The 14,729-nt window shown below is 37.1% G+C and overlaps 1 protein-coding gene across 22 annotated transcripts in view; it reads right to left on the reverse strand.

Moving 5' to 3' along the window:
* DCAF6 (DDB1 and CUL4 associated factor 6) overlaps positions 1-14,729 on the reverse strand; it is a 174,509-nt gene that overhangs the window by 125,460 nt on the left and 34,320 nt on the right. For 18 of the 22 annotated variants that reach the window (XR_014053375.1, XM_081489207.1, XM_081489211.1 and 15 more), the window contains exon 2: positions 10,705-10,766. The exons of the other annotated variants lie outside the window; for them this stretch is intronic. Coding sequence is in view for 12 of the 18 variants with exons in the window: in XM_081489201.1 (XP_081345327.1) it covers positions 10,705-10,766 (62 nt within the window). In the remaining 6 variants the exon portion in view is untranslated. The remainder of the gene's footprint in view (positions 1-10,704; positions 10,767-14,729) is intronic. 22 annotated transcript variants of the gene reach the window in all.

The raw sequence follows: 14,729 nt of genomic DNA on the forward strand, positions 1-14,729 counted from the left end.
GCATCATCAACTCGATGGACATGGGTTTGGATGGACTCAGGGAGTTAGTAATGGACAGGCAGGCCTGGCGTGCTGTGGTTCATGGGGTCGCAAAGAGTCGGACACGACTGAGTGACTGAACTGAACTGAACTGAATACACCTCATTAATGGAATGAAAGGTAAAAATCATACGACTGTCTCAAACGATGCATAAAAAGCATCTAATTCAACATCTTTCAAGATAAAAATTCTTAGCAAACTAGGTATAGAAGGAATATACTTCAACATAATAAAGGCCATACATGACTAGTCCACAGCTAACATCATACTCAATGGTGAAGTTGAAGAAAGCTTTTCCTCTACAATCAAGAGCAAGACAAGGAAGTCCAGTTTCACCACGTTTATTCACCACAGTACAGGAAGTTCCAGTCAGAGTAATAATTGGACAGGAAAAAGAAATAGAAGGCATCTAAACTGGAAATGGAAAAGTAAAACTCTCTCCAATTCAAGATGACCTCATCTTACATATAGAAAATTCTGAAGACTCTACTAAAAATTTGTCAGTGCTAACAAGTGAATTGCAGAGAAGGCAATGGCACCCCACCCCAATACTCCAGTTTGAATATAACCTTGCATTATTACTTATTTGTCCCTCTACTCATTCATTAACACTTGAGTTGCAATGTCATGGTCCAGGCACAGGTTGGAAAAGAATCCCAGACGTGAGACAGAATGAGAGGGAAATAAAGTTTATTAGAGTGGAAAAAGCTGTTAGCACAGCAGACCAGCTCAAGGGAGAACTGACATTGAATAGGGGTCCTTAGTCCACTTTTATATCCAAGATATAAGGAGTGGGATTGGTGCTCTTGCAGGTCATTTGCTGATTGGATGAAGCACATAAAAAGGGGTGGGGGTGGGAAGAGTAAGTCAAATATCTTCTCCCTATGGGGTAGTAGCAGAGAAGGCAATGGCAACCCACTCCAGTACTCTTGCCTGGAAAATCCCATAGACAGAGGAGCCTGGTAGGCTGCAGTCCGTGGGGTCGCTAAGAGTCGGACACAACTGAGCGACTTCACTTTCACTTTTCACTTTCATGCATTGGAGAAGGAAATGGCAAGCCACTCCAGTGTTCTTGCCTAGAGAATCCCAGGGACGAGGGGAGCCTGGTGGGCTGCTGTCTATGGGGTCGCACAGAGTCGGACATGACTGAAGTGACTTAGCAGCAGCAGCAACAAGTGAATTGAGTAGTTTTAAGATATAACTAAAAACAGCTGCATTTCTATACAATAAAACAATGAACTATCTGAAAAAGAAACAAAGAAAATGGCCCATTAGCATCAAAAACATCAAAATATGCTCAGGAATAAATTTAATCAGGGAGCTGAAATATCTGTCTGGTATCTATATGACACAAAAATGAGAAACATTGAAGGCACAAATAAATGGAAAGATAGGTGTCCTCATGTATGAGAATAGTTAATATTATACTATACTATCAACCAGCCATATCTATATACAGATAGATAGATATAGATATAGATATTCATGGCAATCCCTATCAAAATTCCAAAGGCATTTTTTCACAGAAATAGAATTCTAAGAAATCCTAAAATTTGTATGGAATCACCAAAGACTCCCAATAGCCAAAGCAATCTTAAAAAATTAAAAAAAGGCTGAAGGCATCAAACGTCTTGATCACAGACTATATTACAAAACTATTTAATCAAAACAGTATCATATTGTCTTAAGAACAGACACATAGACCAATGAAACAGAACAGAGCCCAGAAAATAACCCATGCATATATGGTAAATTAATTTATAACAAAGGAGCAAAGACTACCCAATGGGGAAAGAATAGTCTTTTCACTAAACGGTGCGGGGAAAACTGGATGTTCACATGACAAAGAAAAGTACCATGAAATGGATTAAGGACTTAAACATAAGATCTGAAGGCAATAAAATTCCTAGCGGGGGAAGAAATGTGAAAAGCTCTTGACCTTGATCTTTGCAAAGGTATTTTTGGACATGACAAAAACAAAAGCAAAAATCAACAAGTTATAATTACATCAAACTTAAAAGCTCTGTATAGCAACAGAAGCAACCAACAACATTAAGAGGCAACCCTCAGAAGAGGAGAAAAATATCTGCAAATCTTCTATTTGATAAGGGATTAACATTCAAAGTAATAATAAGTAAATACAGCACAATTAAATATTTTCTCACATTGTTTAGAATGGCTATCACCAAAAACACAAGAGATAAGAAGTACCGATAAAGGCATGGAGAAAAGGGAACCCTTGTGCACCATTTGTGGTGAGGAAAACCGATACAGTCAACTACAGGAAACAATATGGAGGCTCCCCAAAATCTTTTAACTAGAACTACCATATAATCCAGCAATCCCACTCTTGGGTATATATCTGAAGGAAATGAAAATACTATCTTACAGCAAACATTATCCTCAATGGTGAAAAATTGAAAGCATTTCCCTTAACATCAGGAACAAGACAAGGGTGCTCACTCTCACCATTACTATTCAATGTAGTTTTGGAAGTTATTTAGCCATAGTAATCAGAGAAGAAAAAGAAATAAAAAGAATCCCGATTGGAAAAAAAGTAAAACTCTCACTGTTTGCAGATGACATGATCCTCTACATAGAAACCCTAAAGACTCCACCAGAAAATTACTAATTAGCTAATTAGCTAATCAATGAATAAAATAACATAAAATTAACACACAGAAATCCCTTGCATTCCTATACACTAACAATGAGAAAATAGAGAAATTAAGGAAACAATTCCATTCACCATTGACACGAAAAGAATCAAATACTTAGGAATAAATCTACCTAAAGAAACAAAAGACCTATATATAGAAAACTATAAAACATTGGTGAAAGAAATCAAAGAGGACACAAACAGACAGAGAAATATACCATGTTCATGGATTGGAAGAATCAATATAGTGAAAATGAGTATACTACCCAAAGCAATCTACACATTCAATGCAATCCCTATCAAGTTACCAACGGTATTTTTCACAGAACTAGAACAAATAATTTCACAATTTGTACAGAAATACAAAAAACCTCGAACAGCCAAAGCAGTCTTGAGAAAGAAGAATGGAGCTGGAGGAATCAACCTGCCTGACTTCAGACTATACTACAAAGCCACAGTCATCAAGACAGTATGGTACTGGCACAAAGACAGAAATATACATCAATGGAACAAAATAGAAAGCCCAGAGATAAATCCACACACCTATGGACACCTTATCTTTGACAAAGGAGGCAAGAATATACAATGGAGAAAAGACAATCTCTTTAAAAAGTGGTGCTGGGAAAACTGGTCAACCACTTGCTAAAGAATGAAACCACAACACTTTCTAACACCATACACAAAAATAAACTCAAAATGGATTAAAGATCTAAACGTTAAGACCAGAAACTATAAAACTCCTAGAGGAAAACATAAGCAAAACAGTCTCTGACATAAATCACAGCAGGATCCTCTATGACCCACTTTCCAGAGTAATGGAAATAAAAGCAAAAATAAACAAATGGGATCTAATTGAACTTAAAAGCTTTTGCACAATGAAGGAAACTATAAGCAAGGTGAAAAGACAGTCTTCAGAATGGGAGAAAATAATAGCAAATGAAGCAACAGACAAAGAATTAATCTCAAAAATATAAAAGCAACTCCTGCAGCTCAATTCTGGAAAAATAAATGACCCAATCAAAAAATGGGCCAAAGAACTAAACAGACATTTCTCCAAAGACGACATACAGATGGCTAACAAACACATGAAAAGATGCTCAACATTACTCATTATCAGAGAAATGCAAATCAAAACCACAATGAGGTACCATCTCACTCCCATCAGAATGGCTGCTATCAAAAAGTCTACAAACAATAAATGCTGGAGAGGGTGTGGAGAAAAGGGAACCCTCTTACACTGTTGGTGGGAATACAAACTAGTACAGCCACTATGGAGAACAGCGTGGAGATTCCTTAAAAAACTGGACATAGAACTACCATTCGACCCAGCAATCCCACTGCTGGGCATACACACCAAGGAAACCAGAATTGAAAGAGACATGTGTACCCCAATGTTCACCACAGCACTATTTACAATAGCCAGGACATGGAAGCAACCTAGATGTCTATTGGCAGACGAATGGGTAAGAAAGCTGTGGTACATATACACAATGGCATATTACTCAGCTATTAAAGAGAATGCATTTGAATCAGTTCTAATGAGGTGGATGAAACTGGAGCCTATTATACAGTGAAGTAAATCAGAAAGAAAAACACCAATACAGGTTTTTGTCAATGGATTAATGCATAAAGAAAATATGATATACACACTTACACACACACACACACACAATGGAATCTTAGCCATAAAAATGAAGGAAATCCTGACATTTGCAACACAAAAATGAACACTGAAGGCAAGATAAAGAATGACAAATACTGTGTAAGATCACTTATATGTGGACTCTAAAAATGCTCCACTAACAGAAACACAGAAGACTGGTAGCAGAGGCTGGAAGATGGAGGAAATGAGATGGTCAGAAAAATATAAACTTCTAGTTATAAGATGAGTAAGTTCTGGAATCTAATGTACAGCATGGTGGTTACAGTTAACATTACTGTGCTGTATACTTAAAAGATGCTGAGAGAGTAAATATTAAATGTTCTCACAACGGTCACAACAACAAAATGGTAATTATGTGATATGATGAATGTGATGACTAAGCTTACTGCGGTAATCATTTTGAAATACATATATGTATCAAATTATTCTATTTTACACATTAAATTTATATAATGATATATGTAAAGTATATTGCAATAAAGGCAGGAAAAAACAGAGTAAAAGGATATCCATGAAACTAAAACAGTGGTTATATGCTTCAGAGAGCAGAAAGAAATTGAGAAGACAGAAACAGAAGTGGGAGCCATATATACTTTATTTTTATACTATGAGAAGTTCAGTTCAGTCACTCAGTTGTGGCCGACTCCTTGCAAGCCCACGGACTGCAGCACACCAGGCTTCCCTGTCCATCACCAACTCCTGGAGCTTACTCAAACTCATGTCCATTGAGTCAGTGATGCCATCCAACTATCTCATCCTCTGTCGTCCCCTTCTCTTCCTGCCTTCAATCTTTCCCAGCATCAGGGTCTTTTCCAACAAGTCAGTTCTTCGCATCAGGTGGCCAAAGTACTGGTGCTTCAGCTTCAGCATCAGTCCTTCGAGTGAATATCCAGGATTGATTTCTTTTAAGATTGACTGGTTTGATCTCCTTGCAGTCCAAGGGACTCTCAAGAGTCTTCTCCAACACCACAGTTCAAAAGCATCAATTCTTTGGCATGAAGCTTTCTTTATAAGTCCAACCCTCACATCCATGACTACTGGAAAAAACAAAGCTTTGACTAGATGGACCTTTGTTGGCAATGTTATGTCTCTGCTTTTTAATTTACTATGCTATCTAGGTCAGTCATAGCTTTTCTTCCAAGGAGCAAGCGTCTCTTAATTTCATGGCTGCAGTCACCATCTGCAGTGATGTTGGAGCCCAAGAAAATAAAGTCTGTCATTGTTTCCACTGTATCCCCATCTATTTGCCATGAAGTGATGGGATCGGATGCCATGACCTTGGTTTTTTGAATGCTGAATGTTTTTCACTCTCCTCTTTCACTTTCATCAAGAGGCTCTTTAGTTCTTCGCTTTCTGCCATAAGGGTGCTATTATCTGTGTATCTGAGGTTATTGGTATTTCCCCCCGCAATCTTGATTCTAGTTTGTGCTTCATCCACCCTGGCATTTCTCATGATGTATTCTGCATATAAGTTAAATAAGGAGGGTGACAATAAACAGCCTTGATGTACTATACCATGAGAAGGCATTACCTATTTAAAAATTAATGTAAAATAAAAATAGGACAAAAATCTTTGTGCAAGCAGACAAAAAAAAATGTGCAAAAAACAATGTGCAAGCAGAAAAGATATCTTTAACTGTGTAAGAAAAGTTTACTTTCTACTCATCCTTAGAAAAATATTTGAGTATACCCAGTAAAATCTCACAGTGAATTCAAAACTGTAAAGATACAGAATCCACAGCTTGTAAAAACTTGAGAAAATCTTAAAGGCAGTCGTACATTATGGGAGAATCCATTTGAAATCAACATCAGGAAACTCTCCTTTGAGGAAGGAGAATGATTTGACCTCAGATTCTTAAAGAAGGAAATAAAATTCAACATGTACCCATGATTTGTCTCTTCAATAAACACTTCGTAAGTACCAAATATGTGTCAGGTACTCATTTTGACACTAGACAAGGAAAATAAATTTATAAAGGTGTATCTTGGGTCTAGAGTGCTGCAGCAGAGAGAGGCAGGTGGGTAGACTATGAAAAAATAAATGTATAATTATAATGTCACTACGATGGAGTAAAAAAACAGAAGAAAGAGAAAGATATTGATGAGGAGTGAAGAGCTATTAGGATGATTAAGGAAAGCATCTCTGTTAGGTAACACTTAGAACTAAAAGAAATGAGGAGGTAAGCTTAAAGATATGTGAGGAGGAGAGTTCTAGGTAAAAAACATAAAATACCTAAGGCAGAGGAGTACTTGGTATATTTAAAGATTCAGAAAACTTAAGATCATGGCATCTGGTCCCATCACTTCATGGCAAATAGATGGGGAAACAGTGGAAACAGTGGCTGACTTTATTTTTCTGGGCTCCAAAAACACTGCAGATGGTGACTGCAGCATGAAATTAAAAGACGCTTACTCCTTGGAAGGAAAGTTATGACCAACCTAGACAGCATATTGAAAAGCAGAGACATTACTTTGCCAACAAAGGTCCGTCTAGTCAAGGCTATGGTTTTTCCAGTGGTCATGTATGGATGTGAGAGTTGGACTATGAAGAAAGCTGAGAGCAGAATTGATGCTTTCGAACTGTGGTGTTGGAGAAGACTCTTAAGAGTCCCTTGGACTGCAAGGAGATCCAACCAGTCCATCCTACAGGATATCAGTCCTGGGTGTTCATTGGAAGGACTGATGTTGAAGCTGAAACTCCAATACTTTGACCACCTGATGTGAAGAACTGACTCATTGGAAAAGACCCTGATGCTGGGAGGGACTGAGGGCAGGAGGAGAAGGGGACAACAGAGGATGAGATGGTTGGATGGCACCATCGACTCGATGGACATGGGTTTGGGTGGACTCCGGGAGTTGGTGATGGACAGGGAGGCCTGGCGTGCTGTGGTTCATGGGGTCGCAAAGAGTCAGACACAACTACGCAACTGAACTGAACTGAAAAGAAACAGCAAAACGATTAGTTTGACTAAAACAAATATGTGTAAGCCAGAAACCCACTGGAGAGTTTTGAGCAGTTAAGTGTGTTCATCTATAAAAGAGATTATATATTATATAATTTTGTTCCTACTCTCTCCTTATTGTGAAGAGTTTTAACAAAAACAAAGAAATATACATATGTATAACATTGTTTATTGAATTTTGACTTTTAGAGTACATAAACAAATTTCAGAAGACAACAATGGCTACAGAATACAAAGTAAATGTAAACAACATCTACAATACAGAATCATATACAGCTGAAAGAGATGTGAAATAGAGACAGGAAGGTGGAAGAAGGGTGAAACCTTTAAATAACTATTTTACAGAATAGGAATTCAAGAAACATCGTCTACAAATGACAGAAAAAAAAGATGTTTAAGTATGTAATTTACAATTAAAGTGACAACTAGAAAGAGTGAGAACAGTAACAAAATTTGGGGGAAGCCTATGTCTTATAAATTGATTAATTTATCTTCTATAATAGCAAGAAATTAATGGACAATGCTGAACGTTGGCAATTCAAGAAAGATAAGAGTATCACAGAGGTGAAAGAAATTACCAGAAGATCTGAAATAAAAATCGATTTAAAAAGTTGCTTAAGAGGGTAAGAAAGAAAGAAGGGAGTGCAGGATATGTCTATTACTTTTTGTTATATTCCATTTTGAACCATTGTTGTTCAGTCTCTAAACTGTGTCCAGGTCTTTGCAGCCTCAGGAACTGCAGCATGCCAGGCTTCCCTGTCCTGTGCTATCTCCCTGATTTTGCACAAACTCATGTCCATTGAGTCAATAACAGCATTCAACCATCTCATCCTCTGTTGCCCCTTCTCCTCTTCCCTCAATCTTTCCCAGCATCAGGATCTTTTCCAAATGAGTCAACTCTTCACATCAGGTGGCCAAAAAACTGTAGCTTCAGCTTTAGCATCAGTCCTTCCAACGAATATTTAGGACTGATTTTCTTTAGGATTGACTGGTTTGATCTCCTTGCAGGCCAAACGACTCTCAAGAATCTTCTCCACCCCCATAGCTCGAAAGCATCATTTCTTTGGTGCTCAGCCTTCTTTATGGTCCAACTCTCACATCCACACATGACTACTGGAAAAACCATAGATTTGACTAGATGGACCTTTGTTGGCAAAGTGACATCTCTGCTTGATAATACACTGTCTAGGTCTGTCACAGCTCTTCTTCAAAGGAGCAAGTGTCTTTTAATTTTGTGGCTGCAGTCACCATCCACAGTGATTTTGGAGCCCAAGAAAGTGAAATCTGACACTGTTTCCACTTTTTCTCCCATCAGTTTGCCATAAGCATATATTATTTTGATTCATTCCCCTCAAGAATGGTTTTAAGTTTTAAAATAAATAATACATTTCTAAACTGTATTTACTTGGAGAAGCCAATGGCAACCCACTCCAGTACTCTTGCCTGGAAAATCCCATGGACAGAGGAGCCTGGTTGGCTGCAGTCCATGAGGTCGCTAAGAGTCGGACACGACTGAGCATCTTCACTTTCACTTTTTACTTTCATGCACTGGAGAAGGAAATGGCAACCCACTCCAGTGTTCTAGCCTGGAGAATCCCAGGGATGGGGGAGCCTGGTGGGCTGCCGTCTATGGGGTAGCACAGAGTCGGACACAACTGAAGCGACTTAGCAGCAGCAAACTGTATTTATACATTATTCCACAATCAAAGAGAGGAAAAAAAAAATAACAGCTTAGCAGTCACGGCGCACAGGCTTAGTTGCTCTGTGGCATGTAGGATCCTCCCAGATCAGGGATCGAACCCACGTCGCCTGCATTAGCAGGCATATTCTTCACCACTTTATTACTGTGCCACCAGGGAAGCCCAAGACAAAGGATATAGAAACATGGTAAATGACATCACAAGGAAATAAACCAGTATTTAGAATGAGGGACAATGTTTAGGAAAATTTACTCAGTTTCTAAAACAAGTCAATGGCAGGAACAAAAAAGGGGAAGGCTATTCTACATTAATAGGGATTTAAGAGGTACAGCCATCAAAGTATGGACGTCACCTGGATCCTCTTTTGAACAACTATAAAAATAAATATTTTTAAACAACGGGGAAATTTTGATTTTGGACTGTGTATTAGATGACATCAAAAATATACTGTCAGTCATTAAATTATATAATGCCACTTTAATTACATAGGAAAAATGTCCATTACTCTAGCACATGAGAATGAATGACCCATCAACAACCAGCAATGAAATGGAGATACTGTTATGATAATTGTATAGCACTACTGGAACCAGAGTAGTCACAATTTTCATGGATTCAGATTTACAGAACATTAGCTAATAAATTTCAGGTGTCTGAAGCTGCTTAAAAAAAAAAAAAGAAAAATGCCCATTACTTTAAGGTTACATATAAAAGTGAAATGATGTATCTGAGATTTGCTTTAAAATAATTCAGCAAGGAAAAAACATGAACTAGAAAATGTGCCAAAATCTTAACTGCTAAATCCAAGCTCTGAGTATATGAGAAGCAGGACTCAAGTTTTGATACAAAAATTTTACTTTATTTTTATCTTGTTAATTTCAGGGTGCTATTAGACACGCAACTGGGAATGTTTAGTACAGAATTTTATATATAAATTGAGGTCTGGGAAGAAGTAGAAAATTAGAAGTTATGTGTTCTAGCCATGGGACTGAACAGAATCACTTCGGAAAGTGGGAGGGTGGGAGAAGCCAAGATAGAGTGTTGGTATATCTAACATTTGAAGGTGGAAAAGAAGAGAAGTCAGGGAAGAAGATGGAGAAGATGCAGGAAGTCAGTGAGATAGAAAGAAAACCAAGAGAGTGTGGTGTTACCAGAAACCAAGAAAAAAGTATTTCAAAAGAGAAAATGTATTCAATGAATGTCTAAAATTTTCTGGAAAGTTTGGAACTTTGCTAGAAATCCAGTGGTTGGGGGTCTGCCTTGCAATGAGGGAGGGAGACTTGGGTTCAATCCCTGGTGGGGAACTAAGATCCCATATGCCACAGAGCAGCGAGGTTCATGTGCCACAACTAAGATCCAATACAGCCAAATAAATAAATACTTAAAACAAAAAGTTTTTAAGTATTCTTAAAACTAATAGATTTGGAGACATGAAGATCACTAGTGACCCCTCACAAAAGCAGCACCAACAGTGAAAAGGGATCATCATTCTTTTGATCATCATTCTTCAAAAAATCTCCCATATATTTTCCTAAATTCAAAATATGTTTTAATGTAAAACAATTCTCCCATTTTATTACAGTTAGTCCAATCTCTTCTGGAAGCACTGGGGCATTTCCTCAAACATCTGAATACTTAGTATTACAGTTCTCCACAGTTGAGAATTAACTATTACTTACACAGCCATCATGCACATTCAAGGTTGCTTCAAGTTTTAATCTTTGGATAAATTCTCTTCTTCCTGTTTAAAAAGAAAGAACTAAATAAATCAAACAATTTAACGCTTAGAAAAGTGTAACACTGTTAAGAGCCTAGCAAGTGACCTGAGGTAGATTCAAGCTCTAATTTTAACTCCTCCATTTATAGGCTGAGCGACACTGGGCAAATTAACCCCTCCTTAGCCCTAGTTTCCTCATTAGAGTACCTGACTAACTCATGTGGTTACTGTTAAGAATTAAGTGTCTCAAGGATAGAAAGGGCTTAGCACATTATCTGGAACCACAATAGACACTCGAATGTTCCCTTCATTCGTTCATTCACAAATACACTACCTGCTTACTCCATTTCAGGTGGTGTTATAGGAGCTAGGGATACAATGGTAAAATAAAAAAGATCCCTGATTCTAGTTAGCTTACCAAAAGACAATATACAATATGTGACAATACACAAAACACTATAAGAAAAAATAAAGCAGCTAGAAAAGGACTTAAAAAAGACTGGAGGTGGGTAATAGACTTTTCCATTTTAAACTGGGTGGCAAACAGTGTTTTATAAGATGCCAACTATTTTTAAACACATCTCAATTTCAGAAATGCTAAAATAGTTAAAACTTCATTTCACAATGATGAAATGTGACAGGAAAAAAATAAAACCAGCCTCACCATCCATCAATAGCAGAACAGTTATTAATACTTCAAAAGTAGAATAAATTACTCCTTTGAAAAACAGAAATATGTTTCTTTAGGAACGAATCATCTTTACCAAAAATGGACCAAAAAAGCTTCATGTTTATTCACAAGCTGTAATGAAAAGAAGCTGAATATATGACAAAGAGTGGTAATTAGCTAAGAAATCAGGCTGATGAGATTTCAAAATTAAATTTGACTATGCTCTCTGTATACTGTCACAAGGGACAGATTTCTCTACTACAGTTTTCTTGTGTTCAGTGTGAAGAGCAAGATCTTGAAGCCAAACTGTTTTCTTTGTCCTTGCTTATAACTGGTTAAGATGGTTATATAATGGATGAACATGTGGTTAAAAATTCTGTGTGTGGGGAAGGTGGGAAAAGGGGGGTATGGTTCTTATTAGAATAAACTTATTAGAATAAACCTGCAGAAATTCAGCAAGGTATTTTCACGAATTACATTATACTTTATATATGATCAACTTTCCACATCTGATTTTCAGTTTTTTTTTCTTTTTCTCATTGACTTTATCATTTATTTAGTTGTCCTGTTGTCTATTTCAGCCAGTTTTAAAACATTTCCTTTACAGTGGATATCTGATATGATTCATTCTATTTTTTATCAAGTTTAATTTTCTATCAGATCCATTATGTACTATAATAGTGAAGTGAAAGTCGCTCTAGTCATGTTCGACTCTTTATGACCCAATGGACTATACAGACCATGGAATTCTGCAGGCCAGAATACTGAAATGGGTAGCCGTTACCTTCTCCAGGGGAATCTTCTCAGGTCTTATATGAACCCAGGTCTATAACATGGCCTACATAAACAGACAAATGTACTGATTTGTCTCTTCAAATTGGGAGCAAATTAAAATTGTAAGTCTTTGAAAAGAATATCAAGTTCACCACCATATTAATGTGCAATGTCTTCAAGATGGATTTAATTTGTGCCACTTGATAACAACCTTTACTGGATTTGTAACTGTCTCTTTTCACTGGCTCGCTGCTTCACAGTTATTACTGTTGTCCCTTATCCAAATCTGTCCCACAAAATGTCTTTAAAAAATGCTAACTGTGGTAAACAGATAAAATTTTTAGAAATCTTTCCTTTGGCTGTCAGCATGTGTGGTAATCTTAATGAGTTGCAAATTAAGAGTTCAGAAATAAAGTATTCAAATTAACATGACGGTAACTAAAATTCATTAAAATGCTAAGAAAAAAGTATTAAAAACTTTTTTCCAAATTTCTAAACATCTGGGTTTGAAAACATGGCTCTAGCCATTTCCAACTGAGGAAATGGTAGCGCAACATGAGAGAATAGAAGACGAACTGAGTAATATGAGCAAGAACTCTTATATATGAACCTGTACATAAAAACATGCCCTGAGACATTCACTGAGACAAGACAGCTCCTGAATGATATTTTTGTATGCGACTTAGGAGCTCAAAATGACTACTGTCCACACATTCCATAAAAAGGGCTTCAAGAACAACCTAGCATAAACCTCCTCAACTCTTCTGATAACTAAATGCACTACATCAAGAAACAGAAGCTGAAAGCTAGGATAAAATAAGAACTCAAAGTTAAAAAATTGAGTCCTCTCAAATTAAAACAAAAATAAATTATTACCTATTATCAAGAACTTTGGCCTAGCTGTAAGCTAACAAGTTACCTGCCACCATCTTAGGTATGCTAGCAGAAGACACAAGACTCCAGTCAGAGGCAAAGAACCATTCTACTCTAGCAGAATGAGCTTCGGGATCAGTGGTTCCTCTTGTCCAGTTCCCACAGGGCAATGTAAGAGGGGCCTGGGGGGATACTGCACATGCAATAGGTTTGAATCACAGCCGGAGTACCCTGAACTGAGGGAACTCAAATCTTATATCAAGCAAATCTACCTAACCTTTGTCCCAAAAGACACTTTATTATTTTGGACAATAAACAAATCTGCCTTCTACTTCACAGAGAGATACTGAATGCTCTATCTCTCAAGGCTGTCCCTGAAAAAAAAAAAAAAAAAAAATCCTTGTAAAGACAGTCCAAAGCAAAGAAGCCAGTGCCTCTGCTCAAAAGATGTACAGAAATACAAAGGAGACATGGAGAACTGTCTCCCAGCAATTACACATTTATTACAGATGAATGTACCTACCATTGTGGCTTTCTATTCAAGTGTTTCTGTAGCCCAAGCTGCCTCATTTAATTCCGTCTCTTTTACATTCTATTCTATGTGATAGATTGTAAGCTCCATTAAAAAAAAAGGAACACTCTTTTGTTGACCGAAGTATCCTAAATGCCTAGAACAGTGCCTAAGACAAAGTAGAAACTGAACATAGGTTTTCTGAATCAGTGAGTAAAATAATACGATCATAATACTTATTCTGCTCTTTAACATGTTTCCTCTCAAAAAGGTGAACATCTTTCATTGCAATACAGGCATACTGCTCATATGTAATGGTTTTGTAACTTACTAAACTGTTTCATAACTTATTTATTCACGTACCTATCCCTGTTATTAGACCATGAGTTGCTTGGGACAAGAAATATTAGGCTTAAATATCTAACTTGGATCATTATACATGTATATGGGGTAAAACTTAACAACTCAGGGCCTTAGTACTATACTTGTAAAAATTTTATATTTGATGGGAATAATACCATCAACTTCATAGGCTTACTGTCATAAGCAAATTAATCAGCATATGCAAAACTCATAGATATGTCTGATCTACTACAGACACTTAAGAATAGTTCTCTCCTGAAGGGAATCCTCCTACACTATTGGTAGGAATGTAAATTAGTTCAGCCATTATGGAGAAAAGAATGGAGGTTCCTTAAAAAACTAAAAACAGAGCTACCATATGACCCTGAAATTCAATTTCTGGGCACAGAGCTGGAGAAAAACATGATCGGAAGTGATACATGCACCCCAGTGTTCACTGCACCAATGTTCACAGCAGCCAAGACATGGAAGCCACCTAATGTCAATCGACAGATGCATGGCTAGAGAAGATATGGTACAATGGAATGTTACTGTCCTGGTAATTCTGCTTCTCTGATTGAACTCATTTATGATTAACACTTTCAGCAAACTAGCAACAGAGGGAAACTTCCTCAATCTGATAATAAGCACCAGTAAAAGACCTAAAACTTATATTAAAGGGTGAAAGACTGAATGCTTCCCATTTAAAATCAGGACAATACAAGGAAGTTTCACTCTCACCACTACTAGTAAACATATAGTATTTTAGAGATAGAGATAATATAAGAAAGAAAAAAAAAGATACATAGTGTGGAAA

Source organism: Giraffa tippelskirchi, chromosome 5 (genome assembly GCF_054371585.1).
Source record: "Giraffa tippelskirchi isolate mGirTip1 chromosome 5, T2T-mGirTip1v1.2.pri, whole genome shotgun sequence".
NCBI lineage: Eukaryota > Metazoa > Chordata > Mammalia > Artiodactyla > Giraffidae > Giraffa > Giraffa tippelskirchi.